This window comes from Melanerpes formicivorus, unplaced genomic scaffold (assembly GCF_026170545.1).
Source record: "Melanerpes formicivorus ecotype bairdi unplaced genomic scaffold, bMelFor1.0.p_v2 SCAF_17, whole genome shotgun sequence".
Classification (NCBI taxonomy): Eukaryota; Metazoa; Chordata; class Aves; order Piciformes; family Picidae; genus Melanerpes; species Melanerpes formicivorus.
Window position 1 is genome coordinate 461,961 of NW_027142369.1, and position 25,297 is coordinate 487,257.

The window sequence follows — 25,297 nt, forward strand, 5'->3', positions numbered from 1 at the left end:
GGTTTCTGATACATGGATGTACATCTGCAGGTCTTCTTCCTGCTGCAGGGTTCCAGTGAGAGCACACCGAATACCACAAAGCCTCAGGCGCTTTTAAGAGCACAGCAGAGGTATTTCTGGAGAGTCGTGCCAGGCCCGGAGCGCCACTGAAACAGGGGAGACTGCGTTACCCTGGTGTACGCTGCACTGGTTCCATGCACCTGCCTACTCCTCGGCAATCGCGTGTCCCCAGTACGGGGACCTCCCCCGCCGTTTCCCGGTGGACTCGCCCAGGGGCCGCCTCGTGAAGTCCCGCCAGGCCACGGCCGCTTCTAGCAGCTGTGCCCGCGTACTACATTTCCCTGCATGCGGCGCGGAAAGGACCGTACCATATGCGAGGCGGAGGGGGCGTAGGCGGCTGAGCGCGCGGGAGTTGAAGTACCGCCGTGCCGGCAAGGCGGTAAGTGCCGGTTCCGTGCGCTGGCGGAGGGGTCGGTGCGGTCGACGGAGGCTGTGGAGGGTCCAGAAAGGACTGGGATTTGGACTGTCATCCAGATCCGGACCCTCGCTGCCCTCCTACCCCTCACTGCCGTTACAGGCTCCTCGGCCCGTTCGAGTTTTCCGCGCCCCGGCCGGTGTCGGCAGACGAGGGGGTCTGGGCCTAGGTAGTAGATGTCCGCTGCAGGCACGGGCCCCGGGAACGGAGGCCCAGCTGCCGCACGGCACGGCGGGGACGGGGTCATTTCAGAAGGCAGGAGCAGCGAGGGGCGCGGGCGCTGTCCCTGGAGGCGCGGTGCGGCTCGGCTCTCCTGAAGGAGAACCGAAAGCAGCTGGACCCGGCCCCGGGCCCTTGTGTCCTTCACGAGAAGACCTTGCGCCACGCTGCTGGGGCAGGGGGCAGCGGGCGCGGGCGCGGGCTCGGGCTCGGAGGGGGGGCGGGCATTGCTAGGGCTTTGCGGCGGGACCGGCTGCGCTGTCCCCGTTGTCCCTCGGGGCTCGGCGCGCTGTGCCGCTCCCTGGGCCTCATGAGGGCACGACCTGCAGGGCAGCGCTACCGCGCCGGGGGACCGACCTGGCCAGTGGCGGTGGTGTGCCTCGAGGGGTTCAGCTCCCGGGTTCCGGGAAAAAACATTAAATTCCTGTCCCGTTCCGGCTCACCCGAGTGGGATTAGGAAAGTCATGGCGTCCAGCTGTCACGAAAGAAAACCTAACGTGTGTGAAGTTGTGTGAAAGTCAAAGAAGGCAGCTCACCTTGGTGATTCATCATCGCCGGCCTTAATAATGAGAGGCAGTGACATCCTGAGCCCTATTTCACAGCTGACAGGGTCTTTAAGATACCCCTAGGGATGCCATAATGGCTCATTTACATAGAAAAGGCTCCTCAGCACCTTATGCAAAACTTTGAAATACAATTGATTTCTGACAGTTTCATTTCTATACCTTATACGCGGAAGTTTTAATTCTTCCCTTTTTATTGGTGTAACACATTAAGCATGAAAGTAGAAACTTTGTCAGCTGCTCTGCCCGTTTGCTAGCTGAATTTCCCATCGTCTGCCCGTGACGGACCGCTGGCGGGTATGGTAATAGATGTGATGTCACAAACTGCAGATTATAGCTTCGGGTAGTAATAAGATGCAAGAACAGATGGACTTGCATCCTGCTTTCAAACAAATGTGCTTCTAGTAATAAAGAATGTGAAGGAAAACTAATGAAAACGAGAGGTGTAATTTCTGTGTTAAAAAAAAAAAAGTCACACTTTTTGCACCTTTCACTTCCCAGTAAGTTAAATTCTACAAAAAATATGTAGAAATGGTTTAATTAAAATACGTTGCAGAAAATGTCTTTTGAAGGTGACAGAGGATACAAGAGGTTTCTGTACAAAAAGACCAGTCTTCCAGGAAGAAGCCTCGATTTCTGGAATTGCAGTGACACATGTTCATTTGGCTGCAGTCAAGAGGCCAGGCTTGTTTTCTCTTGAGTTTAATTATAGATTTGGAGGAGTCCTCATCAGTGATCTGCCCCTTCTGAAAGGAGAAAGAGCTGGGGTGCTGTAGGCAGCTCTGACAGGTGCTGACACAATATATCTCAGCTTTTCTGCCTCAAAGTTACCTAGGGCTTGTAAGGAAATAATAAAGTTTACCTAAGGTTCATGTCCAGAGGTCTTGTTTCTTGTTTATTGTAACCACCATACATTTGCCGCTCTGAGTGTAACTTGGTGTGCTTTCTATTGGCATTGGTATTAGTTTGGCTGTTTCATTAAATCTGTCCTCTCTGCTTTTCCTGATTCCCCTTCTCTGCTGGGGGAGGTGGGGTGTCATTGAATGATACAGCAGTGGTAATAGTTTAGCCCCAGATATGGGTGAAATGTAGAGAGGGGTAAAAGCTTGCACTCCCAAGGGTGCTCTGGAGAGCCCGTCTATTAGGTGAGCCATGCTTCTTGATTTGTGGTGCAAGCAGAAGGAATCATCAAACATTTTCTATCAAATGCCAGCTAAAGGGGAAGGGAAAAAATACACTTACTCTGTGTACTATAAGGAAGAAATGCATTGCTCCAAAGCGCTTAGTGGGGCAAATGTGTTTCTTCTGCGCCCTTGTCTCCCAGAGAAAAAGTCAATGAGAGGTGCCTTACCTTGGGCTGGGCCAATGACAGAGCCAGGATTAGGCTGTTGATTCCTGCAGATGTCTGTTCAGCTAGTGCAGTCCCTGTCTTGCTCTTGAACAGGATGGACATGTTAAGAAAACAAATCTCACTTGGTCACAGATCAGGTCCCCCATCCCCTGTGTTGTATGCAGCTGTCCACCACTGGCTACTTGAGTTGCATGCAACTTCCAGGAATGCAGTGCCTCTTCTCCCCAAACTGATTAGCAGTGAGGCATTTTACCAGCTAGTCTGGCAGGGTTTCCAACTTTCGGGCGCTCTTGATGTTGCAAGAGCTCTTTTTGATCTCTTGCTTTCTCTTACCCTCTCTCTTGTAATCTACCCTACATTGTGTTATCTTCAAAACATTTGCATTGAGGAGGCAGCCTTGACTTTTGATGAGCTCGTGCTCCCTTCTCTTTGTCCGCCTGTTATTTCTCCTTGGAAAACCTTTGGGACCATGAACAATTGTTTTGCTCCGGGTACGCAAGGTTTAGCATTGAGTTACTTCTGGGTTTGTGTCCTGTAGGCACTGTCGAGTTAGGAATAGCAATCAAGTCAGAGCACAACAGCTTACCTTTGGTCGCTGTGTGTTTGCTTGAGCTCTTGGCTGTGGACAGTGGTAGTAATGCATCAGTAGCAAAGGAGCAGTTAAAACTTGGATTGCCAGGTCCTTCGGGTCTGTGGGCATCAGGCCAGTAGGTCCTTGTATGTTACAGTTGCTGTTTTGTATCTTAGCAGGGTTCATCAGTCATGGCACGAAGGGTCTTGAAACTTACCTCATTGGTAGCAGCTGCTTCTGGCATCTATCTGTATGGAAACAAGTTCCTGGATCCCAATGATTTTGGAGTTGTTCGTGTGGGCCGAGCCATTGCCACAGTAAGTTTCACACTAGTAGTGTGCAGCAGGAGGATCTCTGGCTGGGTAAGGGAATTGGAGTTCACAAGAACTTAGAATTTCTTGTATTCCTATTTTGCATTTTCAGTTGACAGCTGGCTTCAGAAGTCACAAGGTCAATAAGGAGCACCGAGGGGGAGAAATAGAACTGTCTTTTGCACATTTTGGAAAGCAGCAAAGAAAGATACTCAGCTGCAGAGACCTGTCTCTGCTTCCCTGGATAGGATGGAACCTTCAGAGCAAGGGCTTACTTTGGGCTTCAAGGCCAGTGACCTGGGTACCTGATGCACTGAATTTAGGGAGCAATGCTCAGCTGATAGAAGGAAATGTTTTAGCCCTTGTAGGCCACAGACCTTGGGAACGAACTGCAACTATGTAGAGAGAAAAAAGCCTTTAGCTAATTACCGACGGCCATTGTGACTCAGGAAGCCCCACAACTACCTGAGAATTAGAGCTAGTAAACAAAACAGACTCTTTTGCAATGTTTACCAGCTCTAATTCTCAGGTAGTTGTGGGGCTTCCTGAGTCACAATGGCCGTCGGTAATTAGCTAAAGGCTTTTTTCTCTCTACATAGTTGCAGTTCGTTCCCAAGGTCTGTGGCCTACAAGGGCTAAAACATTTCCTTCTATCAGCTGAGCATTGCTCCCTAAATTCAGTGCATCAGGTACCATGTCCTGTTGCCTTTAACAATGACCTAATTCAAACCACCTTGTCTGCATGTGCCATTTTTTTCACACTGGAGTGTTTTTTTCTTTTAAGGGTTGTGGTTGTTATATTAATAGGAAAGGTAGCCATTACTGGTGAGATGTGGGGAGGGGAGGGCAGGTGTTTTGAGAGTTGCTCCCAAAGCAAGGGTAAAGTGAGGATGGGAGGTAATGTACTTCTGAGACTGGTTTCCAGAGTTGTGAAATAAACACTACACCAGCCTACTGTCATTATTATTTCACCTTTGGTCATCACTATCCAGAAAACATCAGAATGGAGACTGCCAGCCAAACAGGTTGCTGCCTTCTGGAGGATATTACTTGATGAATCCATGAGCAGCCAGGAACAAGGACAACAGAGAACTCTGTCTCCCTGTACCTCACTTGCATTATGCATTTGTCACTTCAGGCCATGATCTCCATCATTTAGAGACCCCAGTGGTAGGCAGCTGTCTCTCTGCATATTTTATGACTTCTAAGCACTTCATTAATGAGTTTTAGAGGGAGTCAGCTCCTGAGGGCACATGCAATAAGAAACAAGATCTGTGGGTTGGCTTAGGTGCCTCACTGTTCGTATGTACGAGCTGCACCATGAACTTTTGTGAGAAATGAGTGTTTATTTTGAAAGGGTGAGGCCAGAAACACAAACTGTCATCTTTCCTTCCTACCTAACAAGTGCTGAGCGTTGTGCTCCATTCCTGACCATAGGGCAGTGCTGCCTGGTTGCAGAGAGCAGCTCTCTCCCTTTTACTGCACAGGAAACTGAGGCATGGAGATGGAACACAATTTATTGGCTGGAGGGGATTCCTCTATTCAAGCTTTTGGGGTTCTCCAGTCTGTCCTTGAGTTCTGCCTGCTTGACCAGTGTTTCTCAGTCTTTTGAAACCAGTGTTTTTGTGGCTATCTTCTATTTAACACAAAAGTAAGTGAGATGAGGCTGTGCAGTTGATCTGTCTTTTGAGTGCCCAGGAGAATCTGCTTTTCTCATTAATAGGAAGTAGAGGAAGGGAGATTTTCTTTGCTTTACATGCTGATGAATCTAAAGACATGCTTGACTTTCACATCCTCTGCCTTCAGGGATGTCACAAGTCACAGGCTGTAAAGCACTTAATTGTCCTTGCTCTTACACACATTGCAGGGTTATGCACCCATAGCAGGCACCCCCCCAAACCCAAGCTATCAGTGCTCAGTCTTTTGAGGGTGGTAGTAGCATGTGTTTATGTGTGTACTTTTCAAACAAATTTCTGTATCTTTTTCAATTCTATGTTCTCTCATATATAAGACTTGGGTTAGGCTGCTTCCAAGACATCCTTTAGTCCTGCTGTACCTTCAGCTTGAAGTCTGCTCATTGTTGGACAGTTAGAGGTCATCTCTCATCTGAGCGCTGGCAGCCCAAATGACTCCCATTTCTTAGCCATAGACTGAGTGAAGTTAATAGAGCAATTAGACATGTTAATTTCTAAGAAGCTCAGCTTCTTGGGCTTGCTCTTTTTAAAATGAAAGCTGAGACTCTGTAGCACTAGAAACAAGTGACTTTGGATATTGGTGGCATCTGTATGGATGTAACGTCTCAGTCCTTCAATCCTAGCCGTACCCAGGCTTTTTACCTGGATGCTTGATCTGATCATTGGACCATAGCCAGGCAAAAGCAGGTTGCAATGGAGAGTCTGTAATTCTTAAGAGCTAAGTTCAGCAGCAGCAGACACAAAAGTTTAAGACAAGTTATGGTTTGGCAAACAAAACAAATCAAAATCCTGGAGGAAAGAAAGTGTGGAGATCAAGAAATCTGCCATGTAAGTACAGGACTCTGGGCAGTCTTTATCTGGGGTTGATAAGAAAGATTTGAGTCCACTGCAGACTTTCTGAAGAAGCTTAATGAAAATATCTTCCTGAAGCTCAGTTTAGGCAACCGGCTCTTGCTTGTGGGTAGACAGCTATTCAGAGGGAACATTGCACCATGACTTGGTAAGATCTGAGGATAGTTTTAACAGTGATGGAAGAGTGTAAGGTGTTGAGAATTCCTTGATGCGAAATGGAAGCCCTGTTCTTGGGGACATTTGACACTGGCCTGCATGCAAGATCAGCTAAGTAATCTGGGCATTTGTAAGGGGAGTGACTGATTGATCTTGTAGGTTGTCTTATGTGCCTGAGATTCAGTCTCACACTGTAACAGGAATGACGGCACTAGTCTTAGCTGAGAAAGAAGTCAGTGGCAAGGGCACCATCACATTTCAGATGGTTTCTGGTAAAATTAGGAGCCTGGCAGAGCAGTTGAGCATTTGCTGTATTTCACTGAGGGTATCACACTTATTCTGGATATATGGAAGAGATGTTCTGTGCAGTAGCTGGAATAAATCTCAGACACTAGCAGGGATTTGGCAATGTCAGAGTTGCCTATCAGTATCATCATAATACTAATTCAGTGTTTAAGATTACAATATAATTAGCAACCACTTAATTAATTCCCTCTTCCTCTAATACAGGCCAATCTGTTAGCTACTTCTTTTCAAGTTGGAGGTCATAATTACCCTTTTGGACCAGAGATAAAATGGGAACTTCATGCAAGGCTGATAGGAGCCTCCCTCCACTTTAAAGTTGTTTTTTGAGGTTGTGAAGATGCTTTGAAAAATCTTTTTTTCTGAATGGGTCTTTATGTAGGTGTGTAGCTCCTGAGATCACCAGGGGTGAGGGAGCCTAAAAAGCCAGAAAATAAGATGCTGTTCTCCATTTCCAATTTGGAAAACAGGGAACATGAGAAACCCAACCTTCACAAGTTAAGAGTGTGTCTGATTGTAACTGATTCCCAGCTTGATCCCCACTTGGATGCATCTCTGAGCTTTGCACTGTTTCTCTGTTGTCAGTTCTAGTGACTGTCTCAAACCAAATTTGATTCTCTTGCCTCCCTGGCTTTCATGATACATCAGTTGTGCTTTATGTCCTTCCTAGGCATGTTTGTGATGAAGGGTGGGGCTAGTATGTGTCCCAGAATGTGATGTTTCCTCTTCAGTGCAAAGACTGTAGGAAATCTGACTTTATATCTGAGTTGTGCAAATGGTTATGTATGGCTAGGATCTTGAAGCTCAAATAGCAGGTTAGTGGACAAGCTCATCTAGATGTTAATTCCTTTCCCTCCAAGTAAACTTAGTAAACATGGCATGTATGTTTCAGTTCCATTTGCTGGCATTCTGACTGTGGAAAGAAAAGAACTTTAGCCATAGGATAAAATTGTGAAATACCCACTTTCAGACATTGTGAAGGTACTTAGGAATCTAATTTCATTGTTTGTGACTGTCTGGCTAACAAGCTTTAGCTGGATCCCCATATTGTTGGCTTGTAATTGGGTATCTGACTCCTTACCCCTCTAGTCCTGTATACAGTTGAATATCTCCAAAAGTACTACTGCTGGTGCTAACTGGGGAGCTTGTCTTCAGTTATTCTGCTTTCTGCTGAGCCAGCAACACATAGTGAGCTCAGTGTGCACCAACATAGTTAGGCAGGTTGGATGGTGTGAGATAACTGATGTTCACAAAGAAGCTCTTCGTAGCCTCTATTACTAGCAGCGACTTTATTGTGAAAGCCCCAGATGGTTGGCTGAGAATGGGAGTCTGCTGTGCAAGGTGCTACACAGAGATTATGAAAATGCTTTGAGCTTCTCCAATAGAGAATAGTACAGGAGTGGCAGGTGTTGCTTATTTTTAATACCTGCACATCAGTGAGGCTGCTGCAATGCTTTCTATGAATGTGCATTGAAATAGGGATATTTTCATTTCTTAAGAGTGTTACCATAAACTTCACTGTGGAGACTAAACTTTGGAGCCTAAGTTACATACGTTCTCCTTAACAGAAGTCTTGCTCTTTTGATAACTGCAGAGCTTGCTCAACATTTTTGTTTTCTTTTGCAGACAGCAATTATCAGCTACGACTACCTCACCTCTCTTCGGAGTGTTCCCTATGGCTCAGAGGAGTATGACATCCTCAGATCACAGGTAGGTGATAGCACTGGTCTGTGTTCCTTGGGAATTCTGCAAGGCACAGGAGAGGTGTGGTGCCAAACTCATTACTGTAAAGCAAACCATCAAACTGTCTGTTTAATAATTCAGTGTGCCTTCTAACAAATTAGTATCATAGTGTCAGTCAGGGTTGGAAGGGACCACAAGGATCATCTAGTTCCAACCCCCCTGCCATGGGCAGGGACACCCCACACTAGAGCAGGCTGGCCAGAGCCTCATCCAGCCTGCTCTTAAACACCTCCAGGGACGGTGCCCCAACCACCTCCCTGGACAACCCATTCCAGGGCTTCACCACTCTCATGGTGAAGAACCTCCTCCTCACGTCCAGCCTGAATCTCCCCACCTCCAGCTTCATTCCATTCCCCCTAGTCCTAGCACTACCTGAGATACTAAGAAGTCCCTCACCATCTTTCTTGTAGGCCCCCTTCAGATACTGGAAGGCCACAATTAGGTCACCTTGGAGCCTTCTCTTCTCCAGACTGAACAGCCCCAACTCCTTCAGTCTGTCCTCATAGGAGAGGTGCTCCAGCCCTCTGATCATCCTCATGGCCCTTCTCTGGACACGTTCCAGCACGTCCATATCCCTCTTGTAATAGGGGCTCCAGAACTGGACGCAGTACTCCAGGTGGGGTCTCACCACAGCTGAGTAGAGGGGGAGAATTGTTAACAGCAAACTGTGCTGCACATTAGATTAAATTCTTGCAGGATTTGCATTGCCCAGTGGAGAAACCACATGCAGCCAGTGCTCACTTGCATCCTGTAGAGATTCAAGTGCTTGCTATGTTGGATAAGATGCATTTGGGCTCTGTCACCAGTCCACTGCTGCCTAGACTGGTTGTGTGAAAGTTGGCTGCTGAGAAGGGACTGCCAGTAGTTTCTTACCTTGCTTGTTGGTTGGTAGTGGCCATAACATGAAGGCTGAGGGAATATAAGTAAAAGGAGTCTGTTGGAGGAGGAGTAATAGGGATGTATTAGGCTTGTAGATCTCCAAAGAATTAAGAATTGGGCAAAGAAACGTTCATCTCATTGCAAAACACATTGTTGTGTTTTGATACCATTAATTAACACAAATAGAGAAAGCATTTCTAGTGAGAAGGACGATGAGCACCCCTATTACTCCTCTCAGTCTTGTGCTGTACCTTTCACTCCAGCCTACAGCCCTACAATACCTTGAGCTGTCAGTGACATTTAAGTTTTAGCTGTGTGAACGTGGTATATGTAGCCAGGATCTCTCTGCTATTTCAGCTCAAGGCCTCTTTAGAGTGGGAAATGTGGCTTGTGCCAAACTATGCCATTCTGCATAGTCCATTTGAAAGTCTTTAACTGCATTTTTTTCCCTTGGTGCATAGGCTGCTGATGTGGTTGTAATGCATGGGGTGGTGCACTCCAAGGACTCTCAGACTGGAGGGACTCAGGACTCTAAAGCTCTGATCAGTGGACCAGATAAAAGTCAGTGGCACTGGACTCCAGGATGTTTTGCTATTTCTCTGATAGAAAATTCACACCATCTGTATGGTCTTAGAGTATTTAGAATAGTTTGTAGGGTGGTTTCCTTGGGCTTGCTCTCATCTTTTCCTGTCTAAAGATGATAAGCTGTTCTGTAGCTCCCCATCCCAGGAGAATGGCACTGCTGCTCTGGCATAAACTGGAGATAGATGTCTTGGAGTTTAGTGCTTCACTTTGCATCTGCCCATGTCTCTGCTGTGTACCTTTGAAACCTGGTTTGCAGAAAGCCTGCTTGTACCTTTCTTGAGCAACACCCAAGTTATGGAGTTATCAGTGCTGTGGACAGCTTGTCATTTGGCAGCAGTTTGCAGCAGCCTTTGCAAATTCCTGACCTTTTGCAGTGTCTCCTCATGACTTCATTAACCTCTGTCATGCAGGTTGTGATGGTTTGTCAATTCATGCCCCAGGCAGCAAGAAAGGGCCCTGTTTGCTGGCACTGCACAGATCTGTGCTTTCCCTGCTTGTCAGCCAGGGCTAGCTGAGTCAGTCCCTGTGCATGGCAGAGCCAATGGCAAGTACAGCATGTCAGCATGACACAGCACCACGCTGTGGCATGGCCAGCACTAGCCGTTGGCTGCCTAAAGGGGAATGAGCTGGGACACAGGAGGAAGAAGATGCAGGCACATGAAGGCCTGTTCTGCTGTTGGCAGATGTTATGGAGGGCTGCCACTAAGGCTGAGTTGGGTTCCTCAGTAACATCTCTGTACAGTTTGTGCTAGCAAACCATCAGTTTGCATGGGAAAACTTCTTGTGTTTGAGTAATTATACATGTCAAACCCTTGATCTTAGTGCAACTTTAGTGGGTGGCAACCCAAGTCTATACCACCTTGCAGCTCTTCTAACACTCTGTTGAAGTTGATTTTCTTGATCTAGAACTATCTCAGAATGATTTGTAAGAAGTTGCCCCATTAGAGATTAGTCACTAGATTAGTACTAGAGATTAGTCACTGTAAGAGGTCAAGAGAATGTGAGTGCCTTTCCCAAGTACCTGGTATATGTGAAGGAGAATTATCCAGATGCTGCTCATACTGCTCTGTCCTGAATAGATCTCTGGTGCTCTCAGCCATTCTTTGTACTCTTTCATTTCTGTCCTTTCAGAGGGCATCTTAACCTTCTCTTTGTATGCTGAGAGTCTGGAATTTTCTTTTCAGCATGTGTATGAATTGGTTACTGATTTCTAGCCTCACTTTTGCTACAGTGGTTAGAAGAGAGATTCTGTGAAGCAGGAATTTGGTGACTCTGGGGCTGCAAATAGTGCCAGCAGATCTGGGTGCAGCTGCTGTGCCACTTCTCCAGTAAGAGGATGCAGCTGCATGTGTTTCTGGGATGGGGTTGCAGCTGGTTGCATGCACTTTTTCCATGCATCTCCTCCTAGTACTCTGCACTGGGTGCTACTCCAGTGGAAATAATGTTTAACTTCCTCTCCACAGATTCCCAGTTAACTGTTAAACTGAAGACTCTCAATTGCCCATGGCCTCAGATGAGAGATGGGAAGCCTGGGTAGCAGCCCTGAGTGTGTTTGGGCCAAACAGGGATGTAGTCATTAGAAATCAATGAAATGCAAAGCAGATTAAGAAGTAAATGGGTTCCCCTGGGGCTTTTAGCCAGGTTCCTGCTTAGCTCCAAGGAATTCTCTTCAATCTTACTCTACTTTTCTGTCCCTCCTGGACCACTTTTGATGCTAACCTTCTCAGCTCCTCAGTTCTCAGCACCTTTTTATGGCCAGCAGGTTGGGGATGCTTTACTGCTTTCCAAGAGTCAGGAAATAGTATCTGGAAATTCACGGTGGCCCCCTGGGGTTGCTTTGCCTCTCTAATTCTCCTACTAGTCATAAGACAGGAGGATCCAGTTGCTGATGTCACTCAAAGCCCTTCCTCAGCAACAGCCAAGAGAAAAAATAATAAATCTTTTCCCATTTCTGCTCCTGCCTTAACAGGGAATATAAACTTGTTTAAGTGGTCAGGCTTTATGTCTGTCCCAGCGGTTGCTTCGTCTCACTGCTTAGTGGCTTGGCCAGGTAGGAAACTTGAGCTTTTTCCTGAGTTAAGGATCTCTTCCTGTGCTGTCTGCCATTTTTCTACATTAATCATAATGCTATCTTATTAATATCAAGGCCAGTGGTAGCCATGGTTAGCCCCAAGTCGTTGGCCATCTGTAGTTCTAGTGTCAGGAGCATTAGGGGACGTAAGAGCTTTCTTCCTGTCTGTCTTTGCTGTCATGGCTATCTTTGCTCCTGTAAGCTTGGGCATTTCTTCCTGTTTCTGCCCCTGCTTGTGCTGGTTCAGAGGAGGAAAGAAGGCAGCCTGCCCAGTGATATTTCCTTACCTATTGCTTTCTCAACAAACCATTTTGTTCTGTAGAGGGTTGCATTTCTCTGACATTCTTCTGCCTCCACGGGTGTTTGCTTCCTCAGTTCAAGTCAGCCTACCCTTTGCCATTTCCAGTGTGTCTTTCGCTGTAGCACCTGAATGTCTTGGTTGACACTTCCTATATTGCTGGCATCAATTTCTGTTGATCCCACTGTCAGTCAGTCAGGATCTCACAACATGCAGTTTGTTTAAGGGCTGGCATCAGTGGGATGCCAAGTTGCCACCACTGTGGTAAGAGGATTGCACTAGGTTGCTCATTTTGCAGGTTTCAGCACAAGCAGCCATAATTGAAAACCATGAGCAGGACATTTTTTGTTTTCCTCTGTAAGACAAAAGATTGCTGCTGTGAATGAGGATGCAGGTTGGTTTGTTTATTTGTTGTTTTGTTTTTGGTAGAGAGGAGATAGCAAGGAGAGAAAGGATCTGGGGTCAAGGTGTCTTGGGAGACAGTGAGAATCCATTCTTGAATTAACTTTGTTGGCTACAGAATTGCTTTGTCAGGGGGAAGCCATTTGGCAAGGTTAATTAGCTTTCCTTTTTTTTTTTTGTGTAGAGCAGAATGAGGATGCTCTCATGCAAACTCCTGGTTATTGGGCTGTCAGTATCTGGGCAAATATTTGGAAGGTGTAACCTTGTGCCATCATTATACAGAATGTGATTTCCTGTTCCATGGAGGCTATTCATAGTGTTTGTTGTGTTTGCTTCTCACGATGGGGTGGCTGTTTTCACAATGAGCTGTATCTCACAGTGAAGCTGATGGACTGAAGGATGCTGCAAAGAAAATGAGTGGGTGTATGTGTGCATGTGTTTTTCAAAAATAACCTACAGTTTCTGGATAATTCAGGCCAGTGGAATAGCCTGTGTCTTTGGATTTCCTTCATGAGTCAGTAGCACTGTCTGCCTTAGATAATAGGAACTTATATGCTCGTGGCCCTTCTCTGGACACATTCCAGCACGTCCAGATCCCTCTTGTAATAGGGATCCCTCTTGTAATAGGGATCTGGACGTGCTGGAACGTGTCCAGAGAAGGGCCACGAGGATGATCAGAGGGCTGGAGCACCTCTCCTGTGAGGACAGACTGAGGGAGTTGGGGCTGCTCAGTCTGGAGAAGAGAAGGCTCCGAGGTGACCTAATTGTGGCCTTCCAGTATCTGAAGGGGGCCTACAAGAAGGCTGGGGAGGGACTTCTTAGGATCTCAGGTAGTGATAGGAGTAGGGGGAATGGAATGAAGCTGGAGGTGGGGAGATTCAGGCTGGACATGAGGAGGAAGTTCTTCACCATGAGAGTGGTGAAGCCCTGGAATGAGTTGTCTAGGGAGGTGGTTGGGGCCCCATCCCTGGAGGTGTTTAAGCCCAGGCTGGATGAGGCTCTGTCCAGCCTGATCTAGTGTGGGGTGTCCCTGCCCATGGCAGGGGGGTTGGAACTAGATGATCCTTGTGGTCCCTTCCAACCCTGACTGATACTATGATACTATGATAAAAGTTTCTTTGTGATGGAGGTGGAGTATCTCTGCAGAGAAAACCCTAAGAGCTCTCCATGGCATTCCTTCAAAAAGGCAACTGTGAGTGGGGACTGTGAGCTCTTCCACACCAAGGTTAGTGCCTGTGGTGGAGGCCTTCTCTGCTTGTGCTTCAACCTGTGGTGAACTGGTTGAGAAGCAAATGAACTTCCTTGTAAGATGGAAAAGCCAATAGGTGGCAGTGACTTTCCATCACCAATCTAAATGGGAACCAGTAATAGGGATGTGGAGAGCTTCACAGCCCATTCACAGTCCTTGAGCTCATCATATTTGGTTGCCCTATTATGTGCTCCCCAGGATTTCTCTTAGTCTAAAAGCATGCTGGACACTAATGCAGCCTAAAAAAGCTACTAGCAAGGGCCAGCTGGTGGCTTGATGACTTTGCACTTGAGCATTGCTGTCTAGTAAACTTCCTGCCAACACATTAAGCATGAAAGCTTTGCACTGAAAACACATAACAAGCTGTACAATAAATCTTTATCATTATAAAACGCTTCCTTTTCTTCCTTCTGCTTTCTAGAGCAGTGTCATCTGAATACTATGGACACAGCATCTCTAGGTTTTAGTTTTGTAGAATGAGGAAGGTCCATTTGGCGGCGAGGGGATGTGTGCCTATGGGAAAGATGTGTTTTCTGCCCCTTGCAGTGATTTCTTCAGAGAAATGGGCCATCTCACTGTGACATTTTTGAAGGAGGAACAAGTGAGGAGAAAGAGGCAGTACCTCGCTGCATATGTTTTCCTGGCTGCGCACCCTTATCCCTGAAGTGCTTCACTCTAGGAGCATGAGTGTGAGGTGTTAGGCACTTGCCTAAACGGTCCTACATCTTTATTGCGCCTCCTCAGCAGGAGTTAAATTAACTCCGTGCCTTGGGAGCATTTAGTCTTCTGCCCTCCAGGTGGGGCTATCCCTTTTCATTTGAATCCCTGAAGACCTCATTACTTTTGTTCCTTTGTGGCTGCTGAGGAAGTACACAATAGCCGAAGCAGTATCTGAAGAACATCTCAACCGGTACAGTGAGGAAGCCCTTGAATGATGTAGGTTGCAAGGAGCTTACACCAGGAGGAGCACTATAAAAAGAACAAATGGGAAGTGAAGATGTAATCTTATTTGGCATTTGGATGGTGCCCTGAGTCCCAATGTGAAATGAACAACTAATCGATGCAAAGTTAAGAGTTATGGCAAGAGGTGATATCTTCTCTGTAGAGATTTATTTACATGCCTGGATTTTCCCCCTAGATGTGAGTGGCACAAATAGATATGAACATAGGATTTCTCAGAGTTGTGAAGGTCTGTGTAAAGACTGCAGGAAACAAAAAGAAGCAATTGCTTTAGAATGCCACTTAAGTCTGGTCCCATTGACTGAATCTGGCCATAATTAAGGATGTTTTCTTAAGGAGGGACTGTGTAGTCGTGCACTACTAGCCAGTTTGTATGACTTAGGTGTTGGAGGCCACCTGTAATATCAATATTGCTGACAGGTAGCCCGTGCTTTATCTCTTTTAATATCAGGAAAACAGCTGGCCTGAGAATTGAAATAGTCCTATTTGAGAGTAGGATAAATGGATGCCTGAAAGATTCATTTAGGGCTAGAGACATGTCGTTACTTGCAGTGACAAAGCAAGCATTCTCTTTGTCTTTTGTGTCCTTAACAAGACCTATGTCATGGAATCTGTTCACCTTTCTAAAGTTGCTGTAGTCAGCTTGCAATGGAACACCAGCTTGAAGTACCCTAAATTAGGAGTGGTAAGATTAGCATGGCATGCAGAGGGTACTACTTGTAGCAGGCCAGGTTGGAATTTCAAAGCAGGGCTGAATACTGTAGATTTGCTCTGCTAAACCAGTGACCTTATCACATTCTCCCCAAAGTGTATCTGATGCAAGAATGTGCTGGAGGTTAGCACACAATTATCTTACTCGTCAAGCCAGTGTCTTCAGTTAGTCTTTGAAACCAGTGTTGAGAGAATTGCTGTGGTGGGTGGAATCTTTCAGAAACTTCTCTGGGCTTTATATCAATGTTGAAGGTCCACTAGTGGGTTCCAGGCAAACTGTTTTACCTATGTGGGGACCACTCTGTTTTGTACTTGAGGGAGAGGTGTCTCTGTAAGGAACTCTGCTGTCTTTCTCCACCTGGTGCTCTAAGACCAGGCAGATCTCAGCTAGGTTGTGGAAACCCGGGGGACTAAGAAAGAAGGAAGCTGTTTTTCCCTTGAATTGGAGCAGTTGCTGATTTATTTTCAGACCAAAACAAATTGTGAAGTTCAGTGCCAGGTTTGGAAGCTACATCTTACTTTATTTACTGGTGTCTTCATGTGTCTTTACTGCCCTGCCTAGAAATTTGCTGATGTGAGCAAGTGCCTGCATCTTTGTATATCTGGACAGCCATATACGTGCTTGTGGACATGTGCCTGTATGAGTGTGAGTGCTTCTGTTAAACTAGCCACTTCTGAGACAGAGTCAAAGGTTCAAAGATGGCTTTGGAGAAGTGAATCCAAGGTTATAATCACATTCACTGCTAGCCTAGTTAAGCCAGCTATTGGTCCCGCAGAAGCGGTTTGCGTTTTGTTGTTGTGGTCTGGTTTGTCTGTTTATTTTGTGTTGCTTTCGGTTCTGTTTTGGACTTGAGAGTCCTGTCTCAGTGGCTGCAGATTCTGCTGATGATGCACCATTCAGAGCAGCTTGCTGCTCCTTCCTCTGCAGCAGCATCATTTTGGCAGTTCTGACACCAGTAACAACTTGTTTTTGTCACTGTGCTGAGTTGATGTGACTTGGAAGGGACCCACAGGGAGCGGGTAAACATTGTGACAAGGGTTGTCTTTATACAGCTCCCCTTGAACAATGAATCTGCATGTGAGCCTGCACATTTACACACATGCACGGTGCTTTATGAAATGCCTCCTGCCAAGCCTGGATCCATTTTTGCTGAGTTTAGAGGTAAATTCACTGAAAAGGTCACTAGCAGAACTGCTTTTGGAAAAAAACCAACCCAGCTCCTAAATTATCTATGCTGCCCCTGCAGTCTCTGTTTGAAAATGTAGGGCTTGGGGTTGCCTGTGAACTCTGTAACAGTACAGCCTGTTTGTTACTGTAGGGTGCTCTGAACACAAGCTGTTTTTTACAGGATTGCTGAAGGGCAGCAGGCTTTGCACTCCCATTCGTTTATCACAGGACTGTTGTGTGAAGAGAAGTGGGGAAGATACTTTCTTCCCTAAAGCTCTTTCCTTTGTGTTCACAGTCAAGCAGCACAGATGGGCACTTCCAGAGCTCAGCAGGAACTGTTTCATCTCTGCAGTGCCCTGCACTCTCTCTCCACTTCCTATCCAGGACAGCTTCTCTGTTTCTTCCAGTAAGCTGTGGTTTTGCTGTGGCAGTCTGAATTGGGTGTTATTCGTTGCCAATATATGAAGTGGTGATCCTTGACTGGGGAACATTGTTATAATGAAAGGATGGCTCCTGGGAGATGGGCAGTGAGAAACAGCAAGGGTGGTAGCTGGAATCATGCTTTCCTTGCTCTGAGCATGTAATGGACTGTGCCCCTGAAGACAAAAAATGTGTCCAACCTCTGATGCATGTGAAGAACTCCCATGAACTGTACAAACTCCTGCAACCCTGACCATCAGAATTAGATCCACTGCAACTTTCCTTTACCTCTGTTGACCCTAAAGGCCACAGGGTGTGGGCTGAGTTTGTACCAGGAGGGAGTCTGATGCTTGATTCTTTTAAACCTGTCAAAACGACTTTAGGGTAGTGAGTGCTTGACAATGTGGTTGAGAACTGAGCAAAATGCATTGGCAGAAGCAGCTTCACACATGCACTTCTGGTGCATCCCCATCTGTAGCTTCTCACACTTACCCTGCACAGCTGACCTCTCTTTTACTTGCACTGAACTGAATCAATTTCCTTCTCTCCTGATTGTCCTGCAGCCTGACCCAGCTCTGCCTTTACTTCTCCCTACTGATGCTTCAGTCCTGGCTGCCACCTGCCTGGCCCACACTGTGCTGCTGATACAGACTTACTTCACTCAGCCTTGCATTCATTAGTAACTCTCATGCTAAAGATTTGCCAGAATCTTAATTTTCTGAGAAAACTGAGACCCCAGACAGGAAAGCTCTCCCAGGCTGCAGCTTTGCACACCTCTGTCTCTGGCAGTTGAGCCAGCAGGATTCCCCCAGCTCTGGCAGAAAGTGGTCCTCACCTGGAGAGGTGAGCTCCACATTGTGTGTGTCTTAGCTTCATTCCTGGAAATCCCACTTCAGAAACAGATGTCAGATTCTGTAACATGCTGAAATCCAATAAGCTCATAACCCAAGGAGCTCTTCAATTTACAAATAACCTAGAAACCCATTATATTTCCTATTAGCATTAAAAGGCAAATGCAGGCATCTTTAAATAGCATTCACTGCTTGTAATTGTTGGCTGTGTAGTAAATGTAGGAAGAAGCAAGGTAAGATCACTTCCCCACTCAACCTCCATCCCAGTGACAGATGCACCTCCTTCCACCTGCATTGCTCATCAAATGTAATCTCAAGCTGAGGAAAGAATTCTCAGTTGCACCATGCCTGGTAATTAACTGCACTGTAATTCTGGTGTGCAGTGCTGTCACCCACCATTGGGTGGGAGTGGAAAAGACACTGCATTTTGTTGATGGTTGAACATTTGTTTTCCTCATCATTTTGACACCAGAGGTAATTGCCATTCCTGAAATGTTCTCTTGGTACCATTACAAAGCAACAGTTAGGGACAAATTAATTATGAAGAGTCTCGTTATGACAGATTAATAGGCCAACAGAAGACATTTCTTTCTTTTTCTTCTTTCAGGCAACTGAATAGTAAAATTTAACAGCTTCTGTATAACTGCTACAGACATGTGTTCTCTGTAAGCCAACATAGTTTGTTGGAGATGGGGGATTTGCAAAATTAGGACTAAAGTATAGAGTGGGTTTCCAAGCTCACTTTTATTGAGCTTTTGGCTTCCTGATACCATGTGCCAAAATGAGCTTGAGCCTGGGCATTGCCATATGAAAGGGAGGTCTTCCTGGTTGGTATCGGACCAATATCTTCTCTCTGGGTCATGGTTGAGCAGCATTGTGAAGGCTTGGAAGGGAGAAATGCTGGACTTGTGGATTTGATGGATTTTAGAACAAGACATAAAGTTGTCATTTGGACTGCTTTATTGCCACTGAGTGTTTCCTGTTTAAGTCAAGTTCCACTCTTTTCCAGAGAACAAATCAAGACCGTGTTTATGCCATTTTCCATCTTCTCCTGCCTGCTGATGACTTCTAGTTTTATTGTGATTTCATCCTTCTGTGTAGGATCTCTGTGGTCTTTTGTGTCATGCAAAATTTTTCTTTGAGGCTATACACAGTGATTGATTTTTGCCAGCAAGGTCTGATTCTTTGGAGGATCTTCAACAGTATTGTTTTTCTGTCAGGTTTTGCTCTGATCACCTTTCTGGAAGGCCTTCTGCTTTCAGTGTATTATTTACCTTCTACCCAAAGTTTGAAATTAGCTACCTTTGACTAACTTGTTGATGGAGATTGCCTGTTATCTCTGCTGCTGTGTTAGTGTTTGTGTCATTATTTTTCTTTCTTGTCCAGGGTAAGTCTGTTATACCAGGTTCTCCCCGTATTGACAAAGAAACCTTGACTTTTGCTCTTGTGAAATTCAGACTGAACCTGTGGATTCCTAGACGAGGCTTTCTTTTTAACATTGTGGCAAGTGCTGCCTGTTTTTGCAGTTTTCTCCTCAGAGAAGTTATAACTGGGTAGTGATGGATTAATTTTCTTCTACCCTGCCCTTTGGAGTACTTGCACAGGTGGTCTGTAGTAATCAGCATCTTTTAAATCAAGAGAAAATTCACCCTAGATACCCATTTCGCGCTATTTGTTGTTGCTTCTCTGGAGTGCTGGAGGATAAGGTTTTCCTTCACAGGCAAATGTGCAGAAATCTGTTTCATAGTGTTCTAGACTGAACTGTTCTTAAATATTGACTATTAAATATTCACTATAATGCAGGGTGGGATAGGTAACCTGGAGGTGGAGACTTTCAGCTCCTTTTCTGCTTGGCCCTGTGCCCAGCTCATCACACACCAAGTGTTTCCTTTTGCACCCAATTCCTTGTAAATAAAATCAGGGTTAACAGTGAGTCTGCAGCTGGAGGGCCGCTCAGTTTTCTTAAAATTGGAGTGAGACATGATACTCAACAGCTTTACTGACTACTTTACTCTAGGTTCTTGTAATATGTTTGACATTTACCAGTGCAGCATCCCTGCCACGTGGATGCTCGTTCATCTCTTAGATGTGAGGGAAAACTCAACAACTGGCAATGGAAAGGGCAAAATGTTGAATATGTAATTGTATACAAAGTCAATCTCAGTTTTATTCCCTTCACAACCTTGGTGAGCCACAGACAAGTGCAGGGGGGACGCGCACAATGCTGTTGGTTGGGATACCAGCTGCAATAAAAGCAGTTGCCTCTGTTGCTGCTGGGGGTAATTCCTTCTGCGTATTGTGGCAGCAAAAGTAATCTGCTCTCAGTGATGAATAACCAACATGCAGCATCACCTGGGCTTTGCTTTAGTTCATCTCAGCTTGGTGTCATGTCAAATATTCATGTTTTACTTTATTAAACTGCTATCTCTTGCTATTTTGAAGTGGCACTCTCAAAACCAATATAAACTCTCTGTTGCCTGCCTTTCCAGCAGCTGTAAGGATTCAGTAGACTGAATGCTGCCCTCACTAGCACCCACATAAGCCTATTTTCCTCAAATTCTGCTTCCACTGGCACCTGCACAAACCTATTGTTTTCAATAAGAAAGCACAGGAGTGGCTGGGAGGAAAGACCTGATCTTCTAATTTTAGTTTAGCAAGTCTATTGATTGTGTATGAATCAGAAGAGATGTCAGTCTGCCATGGTGGTGACATTGCTGGGCCTTTCTTGATGTAGAGCTATGTGGTGATAACCAGTTGAAAAAGCTGGAGTCTTTTTTTAATATATATGTATGTATGCATTATAATTTTTTCCACTGAAGTCAGCAACACTGGTGCTTGGCAAAGAACAGGCCTTCTGAGTAACAAGGCCTTTTTGTTTGAGCATAGGCACTTTTAGAAGACCTGCACTTTGCCATTGATGGTGGCTTACTGGCACTGTAGCCACTCTTTGTGTTGGATGTGGTGCTGTGGCAGTCACTGCAGGCTTTTGGAACTGATGGCATAATACCATGGTTCTTTTTCCTGACTTCTTTGTCAATCCAATTGAATCACTTCTAGGTATTTCCTGTGTTACTGTCTCTTCTTCAGGCATCTTGTTCTTATGGGAGGAGGTCTGTACTTTAAAGGTCAGAGCTTCTCAGATGGAAGAAGGGGGAAGGAATCTGCCTCTCTGTTTGGTAAGGAGCTGTACTGAGATCTCTGCAGAGCCTGCAGTAGAAACCCTTCTTTCTGTGTTCTGTGACCAAGCTGAGTGCTGGTGCCTGTCTGTGTGGCTGTAAGGGAGGGAGCCTGCCTGCTGCGCTCCCCTGGCCATTGGAGTGGCCTGCCAGGAGAGGAGTTGCATATGTACAAGGGGGAGAAGCTGCTGTTGCGTAGTTTAATCGCCTGACATTGACTCGGATAGGTCCTGACTGGAGGTCAGCTGTGACATGCAGCTGGTAGGGTGGGATTCGACTGTTGGGAAGAGAAAAATGTCAGCCCAGATTCTTTGGCATTGACAAAGTGGATGTGACGATTTCTCCCCTCCAGCTGCAACGGCTGCCTTCGTGCCTCCTTCTTTCCTGCACACCCACACTAGGAGAGCAGACTGTGTGAAGCTACCCTGTCATGACCCTCAGCTGCTGAATCAGATGAGGCTTAGCTGAGCTGTCTCCATCTTTCCTTCTGTGCTTCGGCCATCCATCTTGTTATGCTGAAAGACACACTGAAAAGTGAGGTTTCTCTTTTGTCTGTCAGTGCTTCCTGTGGAGTCCATGGCTGTTCCAGCTGCATTTTATTGCAGAATGGTGTGTGGGGACTAAGGGAAGAGGCTGTCAAATGCCCATCGTCATCCCTGCTGCTGGGTTCCTACACTTCTCTTTGAAGGCCAGGAATATTCATCAATGAACATTCCCCTCATACTCATTTCATCTCATCTTCCACCTCTTCATTCACCCTAGTAACACCCTGTATGTTTTCCTTCACATTTACAGTATTCAACCTCTTGAGTAGTTGGAGAATGTTACAAGGTCAGCCTTTTGACAATATCTCATTTTATTATTGAGGGCAATGCATGAAACTCTCTCTTTTATACCATACTGGTTCATCTGCCTTGCAGTGGTTCCTGATGTACTCTTCCTTATTTGTTTTGCTCTCTCTGGTCCCTTTGAAACTTAAGACCTTTTTTAAAGCGAAGACAGCATCTCTACATCCCTCTCCCCTATGTGAAGCCTACATATGCATAGTTACTACTGTATATGCTTCAGTAAGAGACAATTCCTACTGTGGCCTTATTTAAGCTTTTTACCACACCCTCCCCGTGGCCCAGGACCTCACTTCCCATGCTACTGCCTTCTCAGGGTCTCCTTACATGGACATAGCTGTCTGTGGCTTGCTCTCCCTTCAGGGCATCTTTGCTGCATATCATCTCTTGCCATTCAGTCAATAGTCTGTGATTTCTGTAAGATGTGGCAGCAGCTCCTGTTTATGGAACACTCCTGAACATGGTGTCTCAGTTGATCTTGTTCTTTACAGCACCTGGAAAACAGCAAATAAAACTGGGCTTAACATGGCTGCTGGCTGGGAGGGCCCCCTACTACAGCTAAACACAAAGCTGTGTAAGATGGTGTCCTTACAGCCCTCATCTTATTTTCATTGCCATCTCACATAGTCTAATCCAAACTGAGCTGAATTAATTTTGTTTGCAAGATTTTGAGAGATACTGTGTCAAATTTATTCTAATTTCACCTGCCTCTGTAACAGGAGCTGCAGGCACTGTGATCAATGGATTGAGACATGTGCCTAATTTCACTGCGGCTTCTATAAATGTCACTGTGCCTTCTGCAGCCACGCTGCTGAATTTCTTCTTATCCTCCATGGGTACTCTGTGATGAAGCATAGGACAGATCTCATTGTATACCAACCTTATCTGAACTGCAAGGCACTGAGGGCACTTTTGGGAACCTGCTAACTTTGCAAGTATTCTACATCTGTGTATGCATAGGTCTGGTCCTTCCTTCTCATGCAATATCCTTGTGTGTAAGTACCATTAGGTAGGTTGTAGGTAGGGAGGGAGGTAGGGAGGTTGTAGACAGGTGGGTGCCAGTCTCTTCTCCCAGGCAACCAGCACCAGAACAAGAGGACACAGTCTCAAGCTGCAGCAGGGGAGGTTTAGACTGGATATTAGGAAGAAATTCTTCATAGAGAGAGTGATTGCCCATTGGAATGTGCTGCCCAGGGAGGTGGTGGAGTCACCATCACTGGAGGTGTTTAGGAGGAGACTTGATGGGGTGCTTGGTGCCATGATTTAGTTGATTAGATGGTGTTGGATGATGGGTTGGATGTGATGATCTTGAAGGTCTCTTCCAACCTGGTCTGGTCTAGTCTAGTCTATTCTACCATTCACATAAGTGTATATGCCCCAGAAGAGATTGTACAACATGAAGAGCATGTTGCACAGTCTCAAGATAAAACAGCTTCAAGAGCAGAATCTTATTCACTGGAGGTGATGTCTGTAGGTGTAAAGGACTCAGCCTGACTCCCAGATTCCTGTATTCAGCAATGAGATCTAGAACTGTTAGTGGGAGAGAGTAGACAGGCAATGCTATAGCCATAGAAGTGTTGCATCCGAGTTGTTTTAACATGTTATTTGCCTTTTGTCTCTGACCATTTGTCTGTGGTCCTTGCTCTCCCTGCTGAGGACACTTAGACAGAATAGTGCATTGTATCACAGAGGTGTCTAGAGGGGAAACAGCTGCTCCCTTCTGATTTTTCTCTTGAACTGCCCCACAGATAACTAATTGCAGCTCAGTTGCTTCTATTAGCTATTTACCTAAAATTGAGCTGGCTAATGAAAATGTTTCTAATTAATATGAGGCAGATTAAAACTCATTACAGCAAGGTCGTCAGTAATGAGAGATAATCAGAGCACAAATGACCAAGCTTGGAGCAAAACGAAGATGGAACCTGAGCAGGCGATTGGTTCTGGCTGTGTATGCACCAGCCAGCAAGGGCAGGGTTCAGCAGGGTGACTGGTGCTCTGGGCTGCAGTTGAGCAACACTGCTTCCTCCTACCCAGGACAGCTTGGGAAGTGTCTGGCTGAAGAGATGGACCTCAGTCCAGCACGAATGTTTCCTGACCCAAGTGACATCTCAGATCAGAAGTTTGTGCTAAGCCACCCCTTAGTCACCTGTATGGATTATTAAAAGCCATGTTTTCCATTCAGAGCATTAGTGGGGAAAGTATGGGGGTATGTGTCACACAGGTGGGAGGTCAGTGTGTTTGTGTGGATTTTCAGGATCTTGAATAGTGGGGCCTTGCATGTCTGTTCAGTGTGAAATGCGCTGGCAGTGGTTGGGAAGAGTCCCTTTTGATCTCCAGGGAAGGATTGCACAAATCATGAAAAGTGTTTGCTTTAACTTCAGCTGCCTCTAGCTCTAGTGATACAAGGCTCTAGCACCAACACCAGATTTCAGCTGTCTGATGCAGGTTTACTGTGTATATCCATTTGTAGAGAGCTCCCTGTTCATCCTGCCGGCTGTCTTGACTCCTTCTTCCTTTGCTTCTGAAACTGAGAATTAAGAAATTGTCATTTTAGTCTAAGTGATTATCTCTGTCACAGAATCATGGAATGATAGGGTTTGTGAGGACCTCTGGAGATCATTTAGTCCAACCCCCCCTTCTAAAGCAGGTTTGCCTAGATCAGGTTGCACAGGAATGCATCCAGGTGAGTTTTGAAAGTTTCCACAGAAGGAGACTTCACAACCTTGATCAGCCTGGTCAAGTGCTCTGTCACCCTCAAAGTAAAGAAAGATGTTTCTCCTTAAGTTCGGGTGAACTTTGTGTCTAATTTGTGCCCATTGCCCTTTGTCCTGTCACTGACTACCACTGAGGAGAGCAGAGCCCCATCCTCATGACTTTTACCTTTTAGGTATTTATGTGCATTGGTAAGATCCTCTCTCAGTCTTCTCTTTGCCAGGCTGAATAGCCCCAGGTCTCTCAGCCTTGTAAGTGAGATGTTCTAGTCCCCTAGTCATCTTTGTAGCCTTCTATTGGGATCTCTCCATTAGTTCCCTGTGCTCCTTGAACTGTCCTTTACCCTTTGCAAGCCATAAATCTCTCTCTCTTGCTTCCTGGCTCTTGCACTGGCAACCAACTCTTATGGTGGAATTTCTGAAGGATCTTGTTCTGTACTGAGACTATTTTGAGCTATGGCAGTCAAAATTGAGGATTAGGGGAATGCCTTTTTAACTAGGGTGTGTACCAGGGCAAATTAACTTACAATTGTAGGTCTAAAGAGATAACAATGTACTTGCCTAAATGGGAACACAGGGAATGCCCTACTCTCATATGGGCAAGCAGGTAGTTCCTTAGGGATGTAATACATAATGTACACAAGTAATCAAGTATTAGGTAGTGGGGTATATTGAAGCAGAAATTGTTCAAATTCCAAAGACATGGATCTGTCTGTGATTAGCAGTATTATCA

General features: G+C 45.7%; 1 protein-coding gene across 3 annotated transcripts in view; it reads left to right on the forward strand.

Moving 5' to 3' along the window:
* Window positions 1-364: 364 nt before the first annotated feature.
* Window positions 365-25,297, forward strand: part of ADCK1 (aarF domain containing kinase 1) — an 88,383-nt gene continuing 63,450 nt past the window's right edge. For 2 of the 3 annotated variants that reach the window (XM_068148662.1, XM_068148664.1), the window contains exons 1-3: window positions 365-439; window positions 3,356-3,496; window positions 8,122-8,205. In XM_068148662.1, the coding sequence (XP_068004763.1) occupies window positions 3,371-3,496; window positions 8,122-8,205 (210 nt within the window). In that variant the 5' untranslated portion in view covers window positions 365-439; window positions 3,356-3,370. The remainder of the gene's footprint in view (window positions 440-3,355; window positions 3,497-8,121; window positions 8,206-25,297) is intronic. The other variant, XM_068148663.1, reaches the window with a different exon arrangement.